Below are 23,726 nucleotides of genomic sequence, written 5' to 3' on the forward strand. Positions count from 1 at the left end.
AAGTTAATAAAAACTAGAGACCATGTGAGCAGATGTGCCCATTATGTGAACTGCCTCTCTTGTCCAAGGCTGTCAGCTTATCAGCCTATTTTCTTGTCGTTTCCCAAAGTGTAAACTAAATAAGTGTCAATTTCTATAATATAATTTTAGTATTAAATGTTTTTTTGATTTGTAGGGCATTTTATGGAAATAGTACCAATTAATGTACTGGTACTGTAGCTACAATAATTTGAGGTAGTACCAGTTTGAAATGTGTGGTAAAAGTGGGGAACGATCTCAATGTGGTGTATTGTCTAGAACTACCCTTTAACTATGTATATACATTGTGCTTCTGTTATCCCAGAGCTGCAGCTTCACAATGTTACAATACAGTGGAAACTGGTCTTCGGTAAAGTGCTGTTTAGATCGTTAAAACAGACCCCAGTATAACAAATTCTCGTCTTGACACGTTCTCTTTCAGAGGATACATTACTGTAATTGTTGGTAACATTTGCTTTATGTAGCCCCCCCCCATCATTAGATCACATTTTATAAACCCTTTAATAATAATAAAGTCAAGTTTGAATCCAAGTGCAATGGAATTAAATTTGGTTCTTCATACAGCCTCTACCCTGAATAAACTGCCAAGAAATAAGAGTATTTGTAGCCTTGCAATTATGAGATACTAGCCTGTAATTTTAGCAAAGGTTTACAAATGCAGACTTGAACCAAAGCGTCCCTATTCACTTTTGTGAAATGCCCTGTTTTCTGAGCTTCCTGTGTAGGTGTATTAATTGACCCTCTTGGCTGCTGGATTAAAAGCTGCGCAGTAATATCGGCTCTTCTGCAGGAATAATCCTGGGTTTTGTGAGAACAGCCAGTTGGCAGACATTTGCTTGGGCTCATTAGTCTGCATTTGATCTTCAAAAACACTGACACATCCCTTGGAAAACACAGCTGAAATGTAATTAGGATAAAGGGCGTAAGAAAAAGCATTGCTGTAACATGGGAGAAAGCTCGAGGAATCAATATTTGTTAATCCAGCCCATTTAGAACAGATTCCTGCAGTGACAGGGTGAAAGAGGCTTCAGACTGTACTGAAAGTGAGCATGCATGCTGGAGGGCAGCCTGCTGTTTGTTTTCTTCATTACTGCGGTCGTCGTCCGTTGTTTCCCCCCTTCCCCCCGTCTTGAGGTTAGTATAGTGGATTAAGGGGGATGAATTATTCCACAGAGCTCTGATACAATTGTTAAATGAAGATGCTTGTACAGCAGCCTGATAGTCATCACACATGAAAGCAGTAATTAAGGAAATATTTGAAAGTTTCACTTGCATCAGAACTACATTGGTTATAGCCCCCCCCCCCCAAAACAAAAAAAAACATTAGTATAATGTTTGTATAGATTGATAGATATACACACACTACAAGCACATTCATAGATTTATATAGAAATGTGAGTAGTTGCTATAGCAACAAAAGCCTGTGTGTACTGTACACCGCCACTGTTTTTGAAAGGCACTTTCCCTTGACAAATGTATGTTAAACATACCGAAATGTTGGTAAATTGGCTGTGTTGAAGAAATATGTATATACTTGTAATAGGTATGTAAATGTTTAGTTGTATACTGGAAGGGAAAGCATTTACACAGCACTGCATGGGAGAGCAAACAGTGCTGTAGGGTGAGAGAAAGTGACAAGCCTGTTAAAACGAAAGTCAAGATGGTTCCTGCTCAAGTGCTGTTTTAATATACAGTATTTAAAAAATAAACATTGCAACATTTGTTGGATTGCAAATGGAGAATTTAAAAAAAATGTAAAAATGAATGTGTACGTAACAGAAAATTCAAGATACAGTACTAAATTAATTTCATTTCACTGTATGTGTCCATATCACCTATTATACTAGTTACTTCATTCATTAGGTGCTGTACAAAGACAGAATGAACTCGTCTTTCCCTTAGAGATGGTTATTTTTTAGAGAATCCCACAGCATAATGTGTTGGGCATTGTTTGTACAGTGTATGGGCGAAGCTCAGCTCTCTGTCCCATACCTGCTGTATAGCTAACAAGAGGATCTTCAGACTCCTGTGGTCTCAATTGGAGATCTTTTGCAAGCACTTAATTTTACCACCCAATTCATAAACAGACCGGTTAATTAACAATTCTTAAACAAACAGGTAATTAACAAAATGCAGCAGGGACCCTGTGCTGCGTTATTAACTGCAGGTGCATCTGGCTTTATTGTGTTTGTGCTTCCTACGCACATCGAATGATGGGATAATGTAAATTGTACTGTATTCTTAGAGATTGATTTAGACACTGTGTGGGGAAGCTCTCTCTGCAGCTGCCCTTGTTGTAAAGGGCCAGCTGATTTCTAATAGCACTTCAGTCCCCGGAGCACGTCGCCTTTCAAGAGCATCGCTCCTCACCTATTTTATATGAGAAGGGAAGAAAAAAAAATCTCATAGTTTTTAATCATTCCTTCAGTCAGTTGTGCCTGTTGGTTGTGCTTGGAGACTTCCTCCCTTCGCTTACTTGGAGAAAACAAGTACAATATTGAAATGCTCTCCAGCTTTGGAAATGAGAGACAAGAGCTGCCCTATTAGAAAAGAAACATCAGATCAATGAGTCCTGCCTCAGTGGGCAGTGAAGTTCAGGGAAATCGAAGGCAATACAATGGTGAAAACCAGAAAGCAATGTAAAAATGAATTGTTTTGTTCCAGGATGCTCGCGAGAGAGATGTGAAGTGACCAAGTTTGACAAAAAAATTAAAATAAAAGCAAACTGGTATGTTCCATACCAGCTTTAACTTAATACAATCTCAACCTGTTGTATGCAGTTTGTGTTTGTATTTAGAAATACTTAAATTTTTTTTTTTTTTTTTTGCTGAAATTGAATCCTATTGCCAGTGGTGTCTCCAGTATCAAACCCTCCATGTGCTATAACAAATAGGATGGCTATTGTTAACTGTCCTGCAACCCTGCTGAGGAAAAGGTTCTACACATTTTTATTTCTTTCTGAAAAAACTGTTCATTTTCAATGGTGGGACCTTGTTATTGCATGTAACATAGGATATTGACCATTTGCTTCATTTGTCAGAGATGTGTTCTTGTATATACAGATGATCCTAAAGATATTTGAGCTGTTTTAATATCTTCGGATGATCATTCTAGCAGCCAATTTTTCTAATCTTCCGCTGTCACACAGTAGTGTAAAATAAAATAAAAAAATCCATAATGTGTGTGTTTCTATTTCTGAATTTTAGTAGGGAAGAAATGACCTTGGTGAAATTAAGTAAATCTGAAGGATGAATCCAAACATAAAAGAAAGCCTATAACATTGGCAATCAGGATTTGATTTAAGATTCACCTGCAGTGCATCATGTTTTCAATCCAAATTCAATAAATTATTAGCCCAAGGTTGACATGCAATATCAGCACCAGCTTGTGAGACACACTGTAAATACACCAAAAAAGAGCTACTATGGAACTCTTGTTTTTAAAGCCATTAACATATACTGTAAGCATGATGTCAATTGTAATTCATTTTTTGGATTGTCCTTTTAACTTAATTTATTGATTTGGTAATTCAGTAACATGTTCTGTAACTAGTTGGGAAATGCTAATTTCAATCGGCAGTCTTTTTTTTTTTTACTAATTTGATTGCTGAAATTAAAGGGATTGCAATTTGCATTGTCAAACTAGGGGCTTTCAGTTTACCTCAGACTTTGATCTGAGCTCCTTGTTGGTGTACAACTGATAAAAATAAATACAGAGAGTTAATAATCCTTTAATTTGCAGTGATAGGAAAGCATAACTTATGAACCCTCTCCCTTGACCGTGCAGGAACGGAGTTAACCACAAAGGCTCGGTTTTAGCTGAGCGCATGCAATGGAGTAAACAGACTTGACATTTAGAAACAGTGCATCACATCTGGATTGTGAAGTGGATTTCAGACCTCACTGCTGTAGACTGTGCTTTGGTCTGAAATCCTCTCTAAAATGTCAGATTACTGTTAGCATCTAATCCTGCTAGTAGCTAGGTAATGCGACGGGACCTGATACCCATGAAGGTGTTGGGTGTTTTTTTTTTTAATTCACATTTGTTTCCTAAAGATTTACATCATCATATCATACTCTTCAGGGTGTTTAGCTAACAGATTTAGATTTATAACTGGCAACTGATCCAACCCATAGCTGTTCCAGAGGTTGACTACTGTAGCAGAACACAGAGGTGCAGGGTATGGTTCAATACTATCTTATCTGTTGATTTGAATGTGGTTTATATGTAACAGTTGAATTACTTTGGTATGACACGTTTTGCAGCCATTACAAATTCCATTGTTTTGAAATGCATTGGGAGGGGGGATTTTAGCTTTATTTGCTTTCTTTTCCATTTGTTTATTCTCCTTTGTTTTGGCATTGAATGAGGGCAGTACAGTATGTGTGATCCCATATCAAAGACATTTTTGTGGGGATGTTCTGGGCGGAACTGCTAGATGCCTGCTGTTTTGGAATGTTGACTGTATTTATTTATTTTTATTGCCTATGGAGGGGAAACAAAACTGGCTGAAATTTGGCTTGGTAAGAGAAGAACTGCATAACCATGATACTTAAATTAAACTTGAAGCGAACTTCGCGTATATATATATATATATATATATATATCTATATCTATATATTATATATATATATATAACATTTGCTAGGAAAAAGTGAAAAGTTCAAGCAACGGCCCTTTCATCTGGGTCCCAGGACACAGAAATGGGAACTGATTTCACGCTGACGCGCACTTTTATAAAACAACAATTACAAGCTCTAAATTAAAACAAAAAAGACACATGAGAGGAAGAACCTCGTGATTGTACCCAATCAGACAGTCTGGAAACAGCATTGGCTTGTCGATTGGACAAATGGACATTGGGCCGTGTTCCAAATTTGTGTCTTTGCTCACAAGGTTTAACACAGCACTTTACCTTGACTGCTTGGAAGCAGACCACACCTTCTGCCTCCCTATGCACAGCAGCCCTGAACAGACTGGCTGCCTCTCTTAAATACCCTGCACCTGGCTCTAATTTACAACTACCATCAGGTGCAGGGGATTACTAAACAATTAAACAATTACACAATTAAACCCCATAACACCCAAATGTGCATTCTCACAAGGTTTTTAGCAGGGAAGGATTTTAACCCCCTCCCTGGTACCTTACAATATATATATATATATATATATATATATATATATATATATATATATATATATATATATAAAAACTTTATTAAAGATTAGTCGCTTATTTAAATGTTGCACCTTTGCAGCTGTCCCAACTGCACTGCATCCTGGTATAACCTACAGCATACTCAATGCTGCAATATTATAACAACCTGACGATTTCCATTGTTGCAGGACTTATTGACTGTCCCATTTGTTTGGCTTTTTATGTATCTATTACATAATGTTTTGTTGTGCCCCACCACTAGCTAGTGACTGCGGCGGTGGGGGTTGATTTCCAGTCTTCCAGTTTCACTAATCCTGGATATGCATTTGTATTCTTACAATGCTGGATCAGGAGATTGGGGTCCAAGTGGCATGCCGGGGATTGGTGAAGGAGGATAGAGGGTGTGGTTTAATGCAAAGAGATCAATGGGATTGTATGACTGAGCGCAGTTGGAGAGTGAGTGAGTGACAGAAGCTGTCTGAGTTGGAGGTAGACTGGAATTTAACACAAAGATCTCTTAAGGGGGAAACAGCACGGGGGGGGGGGGGGGGGGGGGTGTGGGGGACTGAACCTGTAACATAAATTTGCCAATTTAATTCCATTCCTTGATAGACTGTAAATAGTCTCGAGAAAGAGCTGTTTACAATGACTAGCCATGTAAGACTATGCGTGGACGTGGGTTAATTAAATCTCCCGGTTTGATCCCCTTTGTTTCATTTAGGAACATCTCATTAAAAAGCTGAGCAAAGCCTCTGTTAACCAGAAGTTCAGACATGTCTTTATTATTAAAGCATGTGTTGAAAGACTGTTTATCACGTCTTTGATATTTTCTGAATGGGTGGCACGGGTACACACCCTTAAAAGATCACAAGCATTTTTTTTCCGGGACTTGTTCTCTCCTATCTGGTTGTCTGTTATGTTGACCTCAAAGGTTCAGAACACATTACCGAAGGAAGATACTAATTTGCATAATTTTTGTGGTGATAATTTAATGAGCCCCCATATATGTGGAGGGATTGATTCATAAAGTAACTGGAACATAAATCTTTTTTTTAGCTATCTCAACAAGTAAGGTATCCAAATACATGTTTCTGAAGACACGCCTTTAGCCATATATAAACAATACCTTACTATAATCTAGAGTTTTACCACAATACCCTCCTATATCACCATCTAAACAACATTCAGATCCAAGTGAAATAAAAAGCTAGACAAACATTATATATACATTATATATTACAGTAATCCTACAATTCTGAGTAGAAATATGATTGATTCATTAGGAATGTGTTTTAAGGTTTAGACAATATTCAACTTTGATTCAATTCAGTGTTATCATATGCCACTGCTTGTTTAAACATACAAAAATAAAACTACAGATCTTAAGTAAATGCATTTGTATGTGAATATTTACAAAAATAAATGTAGATTAGTTATAATTTGTTTTCAATGTATAATCCAGCATTATACTAAGTATGTTCAAGACAAATTAACCATATATTCAGTTTTAATTAGAATTCTTAATATGTTCAACATTCAACAATGCTTTCATATTCGACAGTGTAACTCAACATAGTATTATTACTTTGATTCAAACAGAATTAATCATACTGTCTATTGTGCAATGGAGTAAACAATGGAAAATCATAAGTTGTTTAGCTACCAGTCCTTATATGTGAAGAAAGTTGAAAGAGTCTCGCAATGAAGAATTGTATAGCTTGGTTAAAATGTTTCAACTTAGAAACTTAAGATCTGTAATGTAGTCCTCTCCATTCCAGGTTAAGGAAAAAGCAAGACCGCTTTTTCTTCAGGACTCACAGTGCAACAAAACCACACTTCATGTGTGCTTAAGATGATGCTTGTATCAAGAAAGCGCCAATTCGAGTAGATTTAAAAAGCACTTTTGTATTAAGTAACTTCAGTATTCTTCAGTTTACTACTTTGTTTATTTTAGCATACTTTTTAGATTCGGCGGCAACAGTGTTTTTTTCTTCATTTTGAATTAAGAGCTTTTCTTCAAGAAGTCTTGTTGTCCAGCAGCTATGTTTACAGTTTCTGTGAAGGGGGGGGTGGGGGGACTTTGTTTCAAAAATTCAGTGCGTGAACACAGCCCTAGATTTAAACTAAATGAAATGAAATAAATTGTTCAGAGATGTTTTAACCTTTTGTACACATTTACAGTTTAATCTGGTGTTCCTGAAATTATCTTGTAATAGGGAAGAAAATGAAATTCCTATTGAATAGCAATTTAATCCATTATAGGTTTTGTTTGGAGTTTAATAAGTCGCACATTAGCTTGTTACCTAATCACTGGGGCAAATCAAGCTTGTATTAAAACCTGGAATGGGTGAAACTGCTATGCAATCAGAATCTTATTTCCATCCCTGTTTATAATATGCTTTTTTTAAAAAATATATATTATTGTCTTATTAATGATTTAATATAACCCCAGACTACCCAAGCCAGAATGCACTTCCATGGACCCTACAGTACCTGCCTCCAGTTTTTAGAGTACACATTTTGATGGATTCTGTTAGTTTTTTCTGTACTAAATGTTCTCTTAATTCCTGTAAGTTTGTTTTTATGAGGTGTTGAGGACACATAGCGCTACAACTGAATAAGAGTAACAGTAACACATACACCCGAGGAACAAGAAAGTAATCTCAGCAGACCTGCTCGCATCAATAAAACAGTTTTTTTTGTTTTGCTTTTTGCTGTTGCCTCTGTCGTTGTGATGGCCGTCAGTTACTGTCAGCTTTACTAAGCAAGAGAAGTGAATAAACTCCAATGATAAACTGTTAATAGTACAACAAACAACTTTTTTATTGTTGTTTTTTTTTTTGGAGGGGGGGGACCAGACCGTACTGCACCACAATCTCCTTTTATTCTTTTTGCTGATCTGTAGTGAACCTTGACTATCATTTTTTAAACAGCACCTGCTGCAAGTGGTACAGCAGTAGCTTACTGTCAGGCAGGTTTCAAGGGGGAGGTGAAGCTACTTTTGGGGAATTCTATTAAGTGCAAAAGCAAATGATATGCTTTAAAATTGAGAAGTATAATCATGTAGAATAAATAAAGGAGATTGAGTCTGTATTGCTTATCTGTAATTCATATCAACACTATCTCTTCGTAATGTATGTGCTTTGAAACTTTTCCTCCAGGCTGTGAAGATATCATTGTGGAGAGCATCTCTCTTGATTCTTTGATCGTCATCCTGAGGTGGAGTTCTCAGCCTTATGGGTCGAAGTGGGTCTATCGACAGGCTCTTCATTTCCTCTGCGAGGAGTTTAGCCAGGTCATGACCTCCGATGTTCTTTATGAGCTCAATAAAGATGACTTGCTTACCGCGATCCAGTCTGACTATCTACAGGTAAGGTGCCAGTAGGGCAAATAGAATGTAGAACAGTCACTTGAGAATGTGTCCAGACTGTTAATTGTTGGATTATTGCATGTAATTTTCAATGCCACTGTTCTGTGCAGCCTTTAATTGACCAGTGGTGGTAAAGAAACATGAGGAAATATATTCCCTGTGCAAAAGATGCAGAATAAGGTCATGTTATCACGTAACACACACGGCAGTTGCTTGTTGCTTGCAAAGGCAACTGGCAAATCTCGCTGCATTTCTGTTAAGATTTGTGGTCCTTCCATGTCTTCTGCTCAGCTTATTCAAACTTGAAATTCTGTTCCTCAAGGGTTAACCAAGTTAAAGTAAATAAACAAACTGCCTAGTTTTGCAAAGCTGAACGACAAGCCATTTCCTGTTAATGCAAGACCTAATCTCATTCATCTCTTAATCTCTGCTTTGCTTTATTTTCCATTTGCTTCCACTGGATAGTGCATGAAGCAGAAAGCTATGTATTTATGTTCAGTAGAAACTTCAGTTTTGTCTTCTAGTGCCAAGTAGGCTTTACTCCTAATGACGGTACAGTGCAGAGTTTCCATTGCAGGCATCCGAGACAGCTGTACTTAACGTTTGCCTCCTGATGTTTTCAAAACTGCTTACCAGATGTTTGGGGCAAAATTAGGAACACGGCAGTGTCCAAGTAACTCATTTGTTTTGTTTTGTGTTTTTCTTGGGTTTCTAATGCATCACTGTGTTTTTGGTTCCTGCCACTGTGGTATTTTAATGTAGAATGCTTTTGTGTCTTGGCAGCAGAAGTTATGCTACAGAATTATATCAGCATATTTATTTTATTTGAGGTTTGTTGAAGCCCGATTTGTTTCTGAAGAGTGTTGGTCGATAAGTATCAAATATAATCATCTCTCGATAGTAAATTATTATTATTTTTTTTTTGTTAAATGCATTTAGAATATAAAGCTACAGTAGGTTGACAACAAATAAATTATTTGTTCTGGTTTCATGCTCTGTTTTTGATGAAAAGTTGGGCATTTTATTAGCACTGTGTGTTCACTAAATACGTGCTTAGCATTATGTTCAGATCTTTTAAAATGACAGTCCCGATACTACCATTGGATGAATATACTGCACGTGGGCTCCAAAGTCCAGTTATTTTAACTGAAGGTGAATGATCTTTAGATTATGAAGAATGTGAGCATGCATGATGAAAAGGCTACAGAACAGAGTCTTGTATGTACTGTATATAATTTGGACCTGCTTTTAATAGTACTTAGGGCAGAAGGACCTGGTAGAGGGGTAATAATCAAGGCTTTAACACCACTTTAGTGCTGTAGGGTTGAAAATTGAGATTATCACCCACTTCTTGAATATCTGTTGGTTCTTTTGATTGTATCACCACAATACATTGTAATTGAAATTAAATAAACTAATACGAGGTAAAAAAAGAGATTTTAAAGCGTTGGTTAGCACATCTTCATAAAGAATGATTAACCAAGGCTTTGCTTACATCTCTCTTCCAAAGATTCCATCTTGTCACTTAGTACAACATATCTCAACATGATGATACAAAAAAAAAAATAATTAATGAAAACAAAAATTTATTCGCAGGCAAGTGAGCAAGATATCCTCAAATATGTCATCAAGTGGGGAGAGCACCAGCTTATAAAAAGAATGGCAGACAGAGGTGAGAGACACCATTTTCAGAGGTTCATTTATAAAGAAAAAGACCTACTGGATTGAATTTAAGGTGCATCTGTTAAAAGGACTTTTTTTTAATTTTAAATGAACCTTGAATGCAAAATGTAATGACCTAGACGAGCATCATTGGTGTTGTGTGTGAATCCACTAGACAGAGAACAGTTGGTAATGGATTCTGTAGTCAGATTTTCCAAGTACGTTTCTCCCTGAAGTTACGTAGCAGGGTTCTAAGACATGCCTCATTAAGACGATGCCCTTGTGTTTCCTTTAATCTTCATCTTTCACTTATTTATTTTTACAATTTTTTTTTTGGTTTTACTTTCTGGTCTGAGTTAAAGTTAGCATTATTGCAACCTTTCCTCAACACAAGTTTCGAAAGATACAATTAACTGATGTAACTCGAGACACTAAACAGTACATTTTGGAACATACTAGTAATTTTAATTGATCTGTGCAGTATCTGTTTGGAGCAGACTTTCAATGGAAAGAACTACAGTATGATTTCAATTGGCCAGCCGAGTATGAAAAAACTAGGTATACACCTGGAGAATATATGTTGTAAGGTGGTGCCACTGTTCTGCATGTCCTAAGTGAAATATAAGTTCATTATGTGGATCCTGTGTAACCAGTAATCACATCTGATCCACTCCAGATGCAATTATTGGTTGCATTTAGGGCATCAGTTTCTTTAAATTCAATCATAGGACTGAGTGGTTTTGCCACTGCAAGAGCCTTGGTGAAGGTTTTTGTCAGTATGCGCCTGGAGCATTTCTCCATTCTTGTAGGACAGGTGTACGAAAGTTACACTCTGCATCAGGCTAAATCTGTTGGATTCTGACCACCTGTGATGTGGATGTGAATCTGTATGCCTCTATGAATGTTTTCTCCAGTGTCTAATGCTTTTCATAAGCACTGGCAAAAGGACTTTTATCCTGCTGTACTTGGCTTGAGTGTTTTTGCCTAGTTGAGTCTTAAGTAAATGGACCCCAAGGGCTATTTATTATTGGCATCATCTTAGTTTTGTTTTTTCCTCCCTGACACAGAACCCAACTTGCTGAGTGGCACAGCTCACAGTGTGAACAAGCGGGGAGTGAAGCGGCGAGATCTGGATATCGAGGAGCTGAAGGAGATTCTGTCGCCTCTGCTGCCCTTTGTTCGTATTGCGCACATACTGCCCACCAACAGTGAGGTCCTCTCAGACACTGTGAGTGCTTCACATACTGACATTACAACTGTAACTCTTACTAGTGCCCAGCTAAAAAAGATGCACAGCTGTGCTCAGCCCTGTTAGCTGTAACATTTAATTAAGAGGAAGCCCATTTGAAATAGTCATCTTGTACAAAGAACACTCCAAGCTGCAGTGGAGAGGTCAAGGTTTCTCTTTATTTCCAGAGGCCTTGTCCAGAAAGAAAAGGGTAATAGCGGGTTTATAAGCTCTTTCTCATGACCAAACAGGACTGCCAAAATGATCATTCAAATAACTATGTATTTAACTATGTATTATGCAAAATAAATGATAAATCTAAGTCCAAAAGATGTTTACAACTTGAAAGTTGCTTTCGTTTAAAAAATGACTTCAAAGATTAATGTAATGCTTCTAAGGTAGTCCAAGATTTATCCAAATCGGGGTCTGTGAAACCATTGTAAAGCTCTTGAAGATGAGAAATGCTTGTAAATGGTAATTCACAGCTAGGTAGTTACAGTTTTAGATTACTATTGCAAATGGATTCAGTCAATTTCAATAAATAAATAAATAAAAATAATCATCTTCCTGTTCCAAGACCTTTCTAAGAGCCAACCAATTTAGTTCTGGTAAAAAGCACTAAAAGACCATGGGGTAAAAATGGCAAACTAAAAAACAGATGAAGAAAATGATTAGCTGTATTCCAAGTAACCTTTATTTTCCCTAGATGAAGAGAGGATTGATCAGCACTCCTCCATCAGACATGCTGCCCACGGCTGAGGGGGGGAAAGCCAATGCCTGGCTACGGCAGAAGAACGCTGGCATCTACGTCCGCCCTCGGCTTTTCTCGCCATACGTAGAAGAGGCCAAGGTATGCATGTACCTTGAAAAACGCAGCAGCACAGAGCCGGTGCAGTGATGACCTGCTGCACACACATACAGATGCACTGTTCTAAAATGCGTATATTGATTTATACCCACATACGTTAAAATAGGGATTAATATAGCATCTTTTATATAGCATGTTTTATGATAATACATTACAAGGTGATTTATAATTGTTTTTTTAAATATACTGGACCTAGCCATTACCTAAATATTTACTCAGAGAGAAAAAATGTGAAATAGTGACACCCAGTGGCTAGAAATAGATAGTTATTAGCATGGGTGTGTTTTTTTTTTTTTTTTTTTGTATGTTTTCCAGGCTCCTTTTGATTTAAGAGTCTTAGTTGTGGTGTGTTTTATTTTAGGCTGTTCTAGATGAGGTTATGGTGGAGCAGACTGACCTGGTTCGATTGCGGATGGTGCGAATGTCTAACGTGCCTGACACGCTCTACATGGTGAACAATGCAGTGCCCCAGTGTTGCCACATGATCAACCTCCAGCAAATCAGCAGCAGCCAGTGCAGCCCTCCCACTGTAGTAGCCAATGAAATACCTGGTGAGTTTAAGAAGATATGAAGATGTGTACTGCCCTACTGGTGAGAGGCCCTAAAGTGCTCTTGATTCTCTATAGCAGCGGTTCTCAAACGGTTCACTTTTTTTTTTTTTTTAAATGTAGTTAATTTATGTAGCAGCGGTTCTCAAACTGTTCACTTTTTTTTTTTTAAATGTAGTTTAAGAAACAGATAAGTTAATTTATTATTATTATTTGCACTTTTCCTCAATTTTACTCCAAATGGGTCCCTCGCCCTACCTGCCTTTTTCTGAATGTTCTGAACTGATTACCTAGCAACCAATTTTCCATGGCAGCCAATCAGCAGAATGCACTTGTGATTTTTATTTTTATTTTTTTTTGTGAAGCGAGTTAAAGTTGCTTTGTAAATATTTGAAGTGACAGTTTTCTGAAGAAAAATGTAGGAAACGGGAGTAATGAAGGGGAATCGAGTGGCACGGCAGGAAGAAGTGCTGACAACAAGGACCTGATCAGCAGTAAAAAAAAAAAAAAAACCTGAGACGCTTGTAGATGCTTAATGGCTGGCTTTGCTTACCTGGATCAAGAAGCTGTGGTATGATTTGTGTAAACCATGGCAGCTTGGAAGCATTTTTTTCAATTTTATTTTTTTTTACGGTTGGCTGTAAAAAAAATCTTGTGATTTTGTATTGTTAATTCAAAATAACAAATGGCTATATATTAATTTTGTTTATTGCCTTGCAATGCATGTTTTACTTTTCAAAACTAACTACTGTATTCTGCAATAACACAGGGCAGTGGGGTCGCATAGTCAGTCATTTTTATTGCTGGAAGAAGGTCGCAGTGCAGCAAAGCAAATCCTGATGCACTGAAATTGCTGTCTTATCAAAGGATAAACCAAAGTTATTTCCTGGTGCTGCCTTCCCCATGCATACCAATAAAGAGCAAATATTGTACATTTGTTTTTTTTTTTTTTAAATAACTATCCACTTTAAAATGGTCAGACATGTTTCCACCTTTCCTTTTGGTTCCTTTAGTCCCTAAGCTGCAAGTTGTGAAAGACATGATTCGAAGGTTACAGGAGATACGACACACAGACCAAGTTCAGAGAGCTTATGCTCTGAACTGTGGAGAGGGAGCCACGGTGAGCTACGAGCTCCAGATCAGAGTGCTGCGGGAGTTTGGGTTACCTGACGCTGCAGCAGAGCTCCTGCAGGTAAGGGAGGGACAGACAACAAAGCGTGTGATGATGTACTACTGTATCTGCTACTCTTCACAGGGTTTCATGTCCTGGCCCCTTGCAGGTTACATCACTATCATTTTGAGCCAGAATGTTTTATAACATTGCCATTTGAGGCTCTGTCAACCTTCAAAATTACACTGAAAGCCTTAGCGAAAGTCTTTTATAACATCCCCTGTTGGTAAATCTTATAAACTACATATTGTTGCACATTTCCTTTGCCCTCTTTAGAAGACACCATGTAAATAAAAGCCCCTCCAGAGCTGTGCTGCTTGTAAAGAGATATTGCACATTCACTAAACATTTTCCATGCTCCTTTTTTCCTCTCCTCTTATTTTCCGTTACACAAGAGCTGTGCTGTGCCTGTTTTGCCACTGATGACAGGATCAGACTTCTGTGGTACTGTGACAGCTGTGAAGGCCATAGGATCCCACACTGAACATTAACACACCCTGTAGCTGTTTGAATTTTTAATACAAATAAGCATCTGTTTGGCTTTCTTGGCAAATGAGCACTACAATAACTTTCCTGTCCGAAAGCAGGCCATGCAGGTTTCAGAGTTCAGTGCTGATGAAATAATATTGTGATAGGAATAGCATGGACATACCCTAGAATTGGCTACCCTTGCGAAGCGTGCCATAAATGGAGATTTTAATTAAAAGTTTTGTTATGGGTGAAAGAATCCAGATTCTTCTGGTCCATCACCCAGACTCCAGTTCTGAATCATCAAGTTTATAAAAAGGAGTGTTCAAGTATTGAGCAATTGAAGCGAAACTTGAGTAGTGTGGCAAAACACCTGTGAAAAAAACTTACATGTCAAGAAGCTATTATCAATCACCATCCGCTGCAGCCTACCATATATATTGTATTATATTATCGTGGTTGAAAATAAAACTCCTATTGCACAGGTGTTTCACCCATTCTAGATTAATCTGAGTTTTATTCATCACAGTGTGTGGGTAACAAACTCAGGTATGTCTTATTAAACTCACTGTAAAACTGGGAATGGGTCAAACTGCTATGCAGTGTGAGTCTTGTTTCCTTCCTTGTTATGTCAATATTGTTTTAGATAACAGCTGCTCCTTGTTTCTCTGTGTATTGACTAAGTGTTTTGTAAGCCACTTTCATTAAACTGTGACGCTCCCTTGACAAACACGGTTGTCTGCCGGTTCAGTCTGTTTATTTTGTACCGTTCCACACATTATCCACCAATATCAATGGAAGTAGGGCTACAACGAAGAGTACGTTTTGACCTTCGAAGGTTCGGAACACATTACTGAAGGAAGGTTCGAACCTTTCATGGTACTAATTTGCATAATATATTGGTGACATCACTGTAGCTACTTGTTTATATTTGATTGAAAATCCTGTTATTTTACAGGTAATCCATATAAATGAAATAAAACATTCACATGTAGTTTAAAAATGTTATATAGAACAGTAATCATGATTTTAGAATTTAAATAAAAATATACACTCCAAGCAGGAGTCACCATTCCAAGCAGGTTATCAGTCAAAGTTTACTACTAATAAAAATATTAATAGTAATACAAACATACGCTTCTGAAGCGATCCCAGAGGTTGGTTATGCCTACATGATACGAGTCGCTTGCACAGTTTGCATTCAACTTTTTTTTTTTTTTTCTTGGCATTTAACAAAAAAATCCCCAAAAGTAGAGATTTTGAGACGTTTCTTTCAATACAGTTTACACTTTACGCTATACAATGCTTTGCTGTCAAGATGGACAATGAAGAAATTAAAGATTTGCTTCTAGGTAACACAAGCTGGAGCAGGGAAGGTCAGATGGTGCTCAGTTTTTTTTAAAGTAAAATTGTTATTGTTGGCGTATATTTTGTACGTTTCAAACATTCTACCATAGCACTTCTCTTACACTGTCTTGCATACTAGGTACATATTTTACGGAAGCATATTTTCAAGCCATGTATGTGCGCCTCTGTCCTCTCATGCATTTATGAAATATCTTTTGTGATGAAGAGATTTGCAATCTAACAATCTAAATGAAAAATATTTTTAAAATGTATTTTAAAATGAAGTCTTTGAAAGACCAGATTTAGACAGTAATGTCCCAGTTTCCTGCAAGAGTGAATTTCAGAGATTGTGGATTCTAATATATAAATGTCTTCTCAGTAGACCAGCTGAAAATCAGTTTAGGTACTGATAGAACGCAATCAGCTTTGATAGAAAAAAAAAAAAAATTTTGAAACTCTGAATTTTTTTGACATGATAGGTAAAATGAGTGCCTTTTTTATTGCAAAGCTACATTATTCAAGTACCTCACCTACAGTTCATACAAGTTGCAGCCACTAATATTCTTACAGAAAACAGGAAGTCAGATTTTATCTCCCCAGTTTGTACAGTGGTTTTCTATTGCTGACGATTATGGCTCAGTGGTTATACTTTCACCTGATAAAAGCAGGAACTTAATTTAATTTATCTTATCTTTGCAGAACCCACATAAATTCTTCCCAGAGGAACGCTTTGGCGATGAGAGCCCAGTTCTCTCAGTACGCCAGCACGGCCACTGTCGGATTAACAGCACTCCAACAGTGGAGAGCATGTTTACTGATCTGGAGTCCTTCACTGCCTTCCACCCGCCACTGCCCCCTCTGCCCCCTCCCTACCACCCCCCTGTCACATCCAGCCATGGACAGCTGAAGACTGGGTGGAGACCTCGAATCCCTAGCCAGCCCCCCTCGCGCTCCTTCTCTTACCCCTGTAACCACTCCCTGCTGCACCTGCGGCCCTCGTCCAAGCATGGAATCCCCACCTACCCTGCAGGGGCCAAAGCCATCCCGCCCGACTGCACCAACACAGCAGGAATGGGACGGACCATTCATCCAGAGAAACAGGGTGTAAGTACAGATTAAAACATTTTCTAATGTAAAGAGTCTGCTATTGATATTTTATATATTTCTCGTCAAACAAAATATATTTACAATAGCCAGTACTACTACCATACATCATATGTTACCTGCTTTGTTAGATAAGTCAGATGTAGTAAGTGATATGTACGATTAGTTTGTTTTCTAACAACTGTCTTCCTCCAACAGAACATGGAGCCTGTGATCAATGAGTTCATGCCAGACATTGCCATGGGAGTGTCAGCCATGAACCTAAAAGAGAGGAGAATGCCGGAGCTGACTGTGGACGCTGAAGGACACGTGGGGGTAGCCGAGCAGCAGCACCAACAGACCTCAGCAGCCGCCTCACATTATCAGCCTTCTGCAATCTGCCACCCCAGCAGGCACAGTCACAACTCCCGAAAAAAACACGGCACCGAGCAAAAAGCTGAGATCCGCCAGGAGTACCCGGACCTTTACGACTTCACCTGTCGGCCAACCACCCCGGCCTCCAGCCGCCATGCACCTTCCCCTTCACAGGGAACATACGCCGGGCCTGACCTCTACAGTCACAGCCGGCCCTCCCCGGGCTCCCTGCCGCCCTCTTATCTCCCTGATATGCACTCCCAAAGGCCTGGTCCTGACCCGCTGCACCTGGACGTGTTGGAGCAGCCCCCACAGCGGCTTGACTTGGCCCTGGTGGCACAGAACTGCTCTGCCGTGGGGGCCCACGGGGTGGGCAGGGTCAGGTCCAAAAATGAGACAGACCTGACATGTGGTCTGGGTTCTGGGTGGGCCCCAGAGACTTATGATGAGCGCCCCCCTGGCCGGAGGTCAGCCCCTGACAGTACAGCGGGGCCACTGGAGCCTACAGGAGCCTTGCATCCACATAGGAACAGTGCTAGTGAGGAGGCAATAGCCAGCAGAGAGCGCAGGTCACCAAACAAGCCTGATTACCAGTACAAGAAATCTGCACTTTAAAACTCTTTTTTTTTTTTTTTTTTCTTCTTTTTTAAATGTACATATATAAGAGAACAAAAATAGGAAATATGTAAGACTTTTGACCCTTTCCTCTTTGGGTGTTTTCTTTTTTCATTTAAGAGTTGCCTGTAATGCTTGAATATTCTGAATAGTAGCTATTTTTACTGACTTAAGGGCCACTCAATCTTTTTTTTTTTTGGTCAGTCAATTTGACTCCTCACATGGCACTAGTGCATAATTTCTGACACAATGCATAATATGCGCTCATTTATTGTGTGGTTGGTTTGGTAAAGATTTAGATTTAAACAGCCCAATGTGCTGTACTTTGCTGTAGAATCATTCTGGCAGCACCTGCAGTGTTCACACAAGTATCCTTAGATGACATTGCTGGTTTGTTTGTACACTCTACAATACTTAATGCACCAGACAGAATAAATTATCCAAAAGATGCAAGTGTGTTGTGGAGCAGCTGGCATAAAAACATTTCACTTTTCTGTTATCTTCCTTTTTTCATGGGTTTTATAAAAGTTAAATTTTTCAATTAAAAAAAGATTAAAGTAACAACAACAAAAAGAATCTCGGCTAAACGTTCAGAAAGTAATATCCACAACGATAACAGAGTTGTATAACATGGTTTTCAGTGCTGGTCCTCAAACTGCCCCCAATGGTTGAGGTTTTAGTTTCAACCTGTTCTCTTTCATTTGTAGTTCAGTCTGGTGATTTGTTATAGACTAGAAATATTACAGATTTTACATACAAATGTAAGTGCTGTCTTCTGTACACTGGAGAACAGTGCATGTTTAAAAAAAATATTCAGTTTCTAGTTGAAAAAAAAAATCTACATATCTACTTTAGATGGTACTTGAAGACCAGGTTTGAAAACACCTGTTTTAACACATGGGTACAGTGTGAAAAGAAAATGTTCTAGGAGTAAAGGGTCAACCCTGCCAAGAACTTCAGAACACATACTCTCCAATCATTTCCGGTTGAGAATGTAGTGGGGAAACCAGCTCATTGAGCTTCACGGAATACGCCAGCATAAAAACATTTACTTTATTATATTATTATTTTATCATTCTTTAACTATTTGTCTTTTTCCTTCCTCCAATCTATTTATGACACTTTGTTTGTATTGTGTTTTACTTTGCAGTGTGATTATTTGCTTTGTTTCACTTCCACCCATTTTTTGTTACTCCCATTAGTGTTTCTTTTACTGGCACCGGTCTCATCCCTTGTATTGTATTCAGCAGGAGCCGTGACTTCTGTCGTTTTTGTAAATATTGTTGTGCTTTTAAGAATGCACAGCAGTGTTGAGGTTAAGGGTGGAGGGGCTTGGCTGAAGATGTTTTGGTATGATTATAACACAAAGGTCCAGAGCATATGGTCCTCACAGTCAGTGGATACTTTGTTAGTGTGGGAGGAAAGTAGCAAAAACAAACAAAATTAATTTTACACTGTGAGATGAGAAACGTTTGCTGTAAACATAGACTATAGTCACATTCAAGTGCCTGTTATTGGTGATACATTTGGGATTATGGTGATTTTGAAGTGTGGATTGAATCATGAATTAATGTATTTCTTAATGGAAATTTTAATGAAACCTATATTGGATTTTACAATTTACATTTGTATTCATATACAGTATTTTAAAGCCTCCCCAAATACATTGTACTGTTTCAATAATATCTTAACGGGGAGCAGAATTTCTCAGCAGAAAACCTTGTTTTTCTACTGAAATCTGCTTGCTCACCTTCTCGTGCTCATTTTAACTTTTTGGCACTTGATGAAATCTTTTGAAACACACACTCTCTTCTGCTGTGCCTGTACTCTAAGGTTATCTGGGAAAAGTATGGACAAATAGAGTAATAAATGCCATGCAGTTATTGGCCTATTGGAATGTTAATGTTAATCTAATAGGAGAGGACAAGGCTTGTATGAGTTCACAATGCATAAACAGCTTGATAACTGGCACCAGTGCTCATCTTTACATCTACACCATTATCCCAGTGTATTTTTTGTTCTCTGTAGACAACTTTCTAATTCCACATTTCACTATGGATAACTGTTAACCGTGGATAACTTTTGAAAAATATATAATTGAACAAGATTACATCTTAATGATGTAAAATAGGGCTTCTGAAACACGGTCAGCGGGACCCCAGTATGTTCTGGTTTTCGTTCCAACTGAGGGCTCAATTACTGAACTAAACCATTAACTGGACTAAATTTGTTTAATTAGACTTTATATTTGTTCTCAGCTCGTTGGCATTATTTGTTTTTAACATCATAGTTAACTCAGCAGCTCACATTGCTGAGTACTGCTGAAAACACTGCCTAGTGATTCATTTCATTGCTTGTATTATAGGTTGCTAATTCTAGGAAGAGGCGGTAGAAATCTACTATAATTGTGGTTTATATGTGTGTGTGTGTGTGTGTGTGTGTATGTGTGTGTATGTATGTATGTATATATATATATATATATATGTATGTATGTATATATATATATATATATATATATATATATATATATATATATATATATATATATATATATATATATATATATATATAACATTTTCACTTTGTCTGGTGTAAGCCGAGGTAGCCTTGGGCTAGAAAATAATAATAATAATAATAATTTGTTCAGTGCAACAGCATCTTTAATTCTATCACCACGAAATAACCCAGCAGAATAACAGCCCTAAGATAACTAATGAAATGATTTTGTTGTTTTGTACTAAAATATAATAAAAAATGGTCATCCACAAGAATAGTTTACTGTTCTGCTGGTTTGAGTGCAGTTATGTTCCCTGTGCAGCAATATTAAAGTTTCCAACACTGCAGGCCTGACGGCTCTACAAGCCTGCAATGTTGAAAGACCCTTTTTTTATTTATTTATTTTTTTTTTTTTTTTAAAAAAGGACCCAGTCTCAAGCCCACAACAAATAATGAAAAGCCTACAAATGTGTATCCTCCGCACTTTTGTGTGTGTGTGTGTGTTTGAACAGATACATGAATATAAAATGGATATGCTTTGTTTCCAGGGAGGGGGGAGTGGGATTCGTGAATTTATATAGAATCTTGCTTCTGTCCACACCCAATAGGCTCGCTATCACCATCTAGAGGACACACTTCACCCTGCAAAGTCTAGTCCTGTTATTTATTTAATTTTTCCGCTGGACGGGTGGCTAGCCAGCTCTTTCTGGAACTGTATACCTCAAACAAAACTGTCACTATCCAAAACCCAGCTGACCGGTCTCGTTTGCACTCTTTCAGTATTTGCTAAATGAACCGTGCACTTGCAGAGTTTTAAATATTTCTAGTAAGTCTGTAATTACTATTGGCAGTAGGGCTCAAATAATAGAACCACATTTTTTGTTCATAAATATAATTTGATCAACAGTGTCTCAACTGTTCAGCAAAGCTGCTTGGGCTCAAAGGTATTTGTTAAGTCCGTCATATCCCACATGAGTGACCAGGATAATCTTCAGCCCCCATAGCTCTAAGCACTGTACTAAACTGCCTTTGCATAATGGAACATAATGATCATTATTAATTAATTAGTCAACTCTGTTAATTCTTTAGGCCATCTCTTCCATAAGTATGCGTTTTGCTTTTAAAATAGAATTCTGCTTGGATATATTTGTGTTGAGGTTGTTGCTTGGATACTGGGCTGTAGTGACGTTTAAATCTAGTTGCTTATCTGTTGGCTGCCTTGGATACAGGAGAGTTTTTGGACTTGAACGCATTGATGTCACCAAAACAAATCCTGACCAGATAAGATATACTAGGACCTGTTCTCAGTACTGCTGCAAATTCCTAACTTTAAGCATGATAAAGCATACAGCACAAGAAATAACCCCTTTTAATAGTGGTCTGTTAATCTTATAGTGTAAAACTGAGTGTTGTCTCAAGTCTGGAATTCAGGCAACTATCTCCTGGGTAAAAATATATATTGTGTGTCAAACTTCTATTACCTTTGCTTTGATAAGGTATGTCACCTTGTTCAGTTTTTATATTTAAAAAAAAAATAATAATTGTAATGCCCAGGTAATACATTTTTGTTTATGTATTTTATTTTTTTCATTTATGACAATCTTAATACTTTTATAGTCTCACTTGCCCAAGGATAGATATTAATTAATTAATATATATATATATATATATATATAATATATAATATATATATTATATATATATATATATATATATATATATATAGAACCCAATACACCAGAACAGGTCTCTTGGGTTAGGTAACCATGGTGATTTGTACTTTAACCATTGGTGATTTTAAGACCTCACAAAAAACATGGCATTGTAGGTTTTAAAGCATGCTATAATGTAAGTAAAAGTGAGCCTGCAACATAAGATGAACACATAGGTAAATGACACTGTTTATGCAATATAGTATTTTTTCAGTTGTTTATTTTTTTTCTTTGCTGCACACATTAGCAATAGGAGTCGTCTTAAATAATAAACAGTGATAGAAGAACATGCATATAATCAAACATAAACTCACCAGGAACAGAATAGTACTAGTTAGATGTGAACTTGGATTTCGAAATGAAGTTTGGAATAACCAGATCAAGAAAATAGTCTAGCCGAATAGGGTTCTAAGCCAGAGACCAGTATGGGTTTTAGTTTTGAGCAGAACTCTCCCTTTTCTTTTTCTGTCAATAAACATTGTGTTCCAACACGTATAAGTTTACATGATCAAGAAATCTATTACCTGGCAATTTCAAACTTGGAAGTAAAATATCTATTATGAGTGACTGAAAAGGGTACTGTGTGTTTATGTGGAGGCGGAGGAAAGTTTGGGTTGCGAGGGTGAAGTAGGTGTTTTTCAGACAAAGCCTAAACATTTCCCACCAATGTAACTTAAATACTCCAGTTTCCTCCCGTTTTGTTTACATGGATGCATCCCCACTTTTTTTTTTTTTTTTGTTGGAGGCGGTTGTACCCTTATGAATTGTGGTTGGGTGTATTCTAGGGCAGGCAAACATCAGAGAGTGTCGTGTGACTGACTCCCTAGTATGTGCTGTTCTGGCATAAGTGTTGCATTGTGTTACTTGTAAAGTTGCATCCATCATGCACGCTTCTTTGTTTTCTCGTGGTAGCACAAGTCATGTCTGTTAGTCATCTACAGTACTATTCACAACTAATTTTTAATGTTTAAAATGTTCACTTTCTGTTCAAATAAACAGTTAGCGTAGCACCTCACTATTTCCAGACAGTACTACAAAGCTTTAGCTCAAAACAAAATTGCATTTGGAATTAAGCTCTTATACAAAACACTTTCTGTAACTTCTGGTGTGTTCATGGTTACTTTCCCATATAAATTACAATATGTAATTGTCTTATTCCTACATGCCAATTTTACATTTCACTTTGTCAAGTTGTTTATTGCAAAACAGAATTTTACTTTAGGTTGCTTTATCTTTAAGCCTTCGAGCATTAACACAAGTATCTTTTTCTAGTTTAAACTACAAGAATGGTCTTATTTTGCTAGTAGTTAGTTTTACTTCAATAAAATGGACAGCTGGATAAAACACTTTTTTTTATCCATTATGCAGGCTTATTAAAAATGTGCAACTTGGTTATTTTGTTGATTTTTGGATGTTTTTGTTTTCAGAATTTTTTTTTTTTTAATGTATTTTCTTTTAATTTGCTTTGTGTAGTCCAAGCAAGTGCCTTCAATATAAAAGGCTCAGAAATTTCTTGAAGTGATCTTATATCCTATGCAAGTGTTTTCTACAAACCTGCATTACCAGTTATTTGTAAACTCTAGTAT

The 23,726-nt window shown here is 37.4% G+C and overlaps 1 protein-coding gene across 6 annotated transcripts in view; it reads left to right on the forward strand.

Moving 5' to 3' along the window:
- The window catches only part of LOC121330117 (BTB/POZ domain-containing protein 7-like), a 58,844-nt gene extending 38,464 nt beyond the window's left edge, over positions 1-20,380 (forward strand). For 4 of the 6 annotated variants that reach the window (XM_041276395.1, XM_041276394.1, XM_041276393.1 and 1 more), the window contains 8 exons: positions 8,359-8,567; positions 10,164-10,239; positions 11,297-11,457; positions 12,164-12,307; positions 12,687-12,876; positions 13,887-14,065; positions 16,559-16,963; positions 17,162-20,380. In XM_041276395.1, coding sequence (XP_041132329.1) covers positions 8,359-8,567; positions 10,164-10,239; positions 11,297-11,457; positions 12,164-12,307; positions 12,687-12,876; positions 13,887-14,065; positions 16,559-16,963; positions 17,162-17,932 — 2,135 coding nt within the window. In that variant the 3' untranslated portion in view covers positions 17,933-20,380. Of the gene's footprint in view, positions 1-8,358; positions 8,568-10,163; positions 10,240-11,296; positions 11,458-12,163; positions 12,308-12,686; positions 12,877-13,886; positions 14,066-14,439; positions 15,268-16,558; positions 16,964-17,161 lie in introns of those variants that run through there. The other 2 variants (XM_041276397.1, XM_041276398.1) reach the window with 2 other exon arrangements.
- Positions 20,381-23,726: the final 3,346 nt, after the last annotated feature.

This window comes from Polyodon spathula, chromosome 17, assembly GCF_017654505.1.
Source record: "Polyodon spathula isolate WHYD16114869_AA chromosome 17, ASM1765450v1, whole genome shotgun sequence".
In the NCBI taxonomy this organism is placed as follows: Eukaryota; Metazoa; Chordata; class Actinopteri; order Acipenseriformes; family Polyodontidae; genus Polyodon; species Polyodon spathula.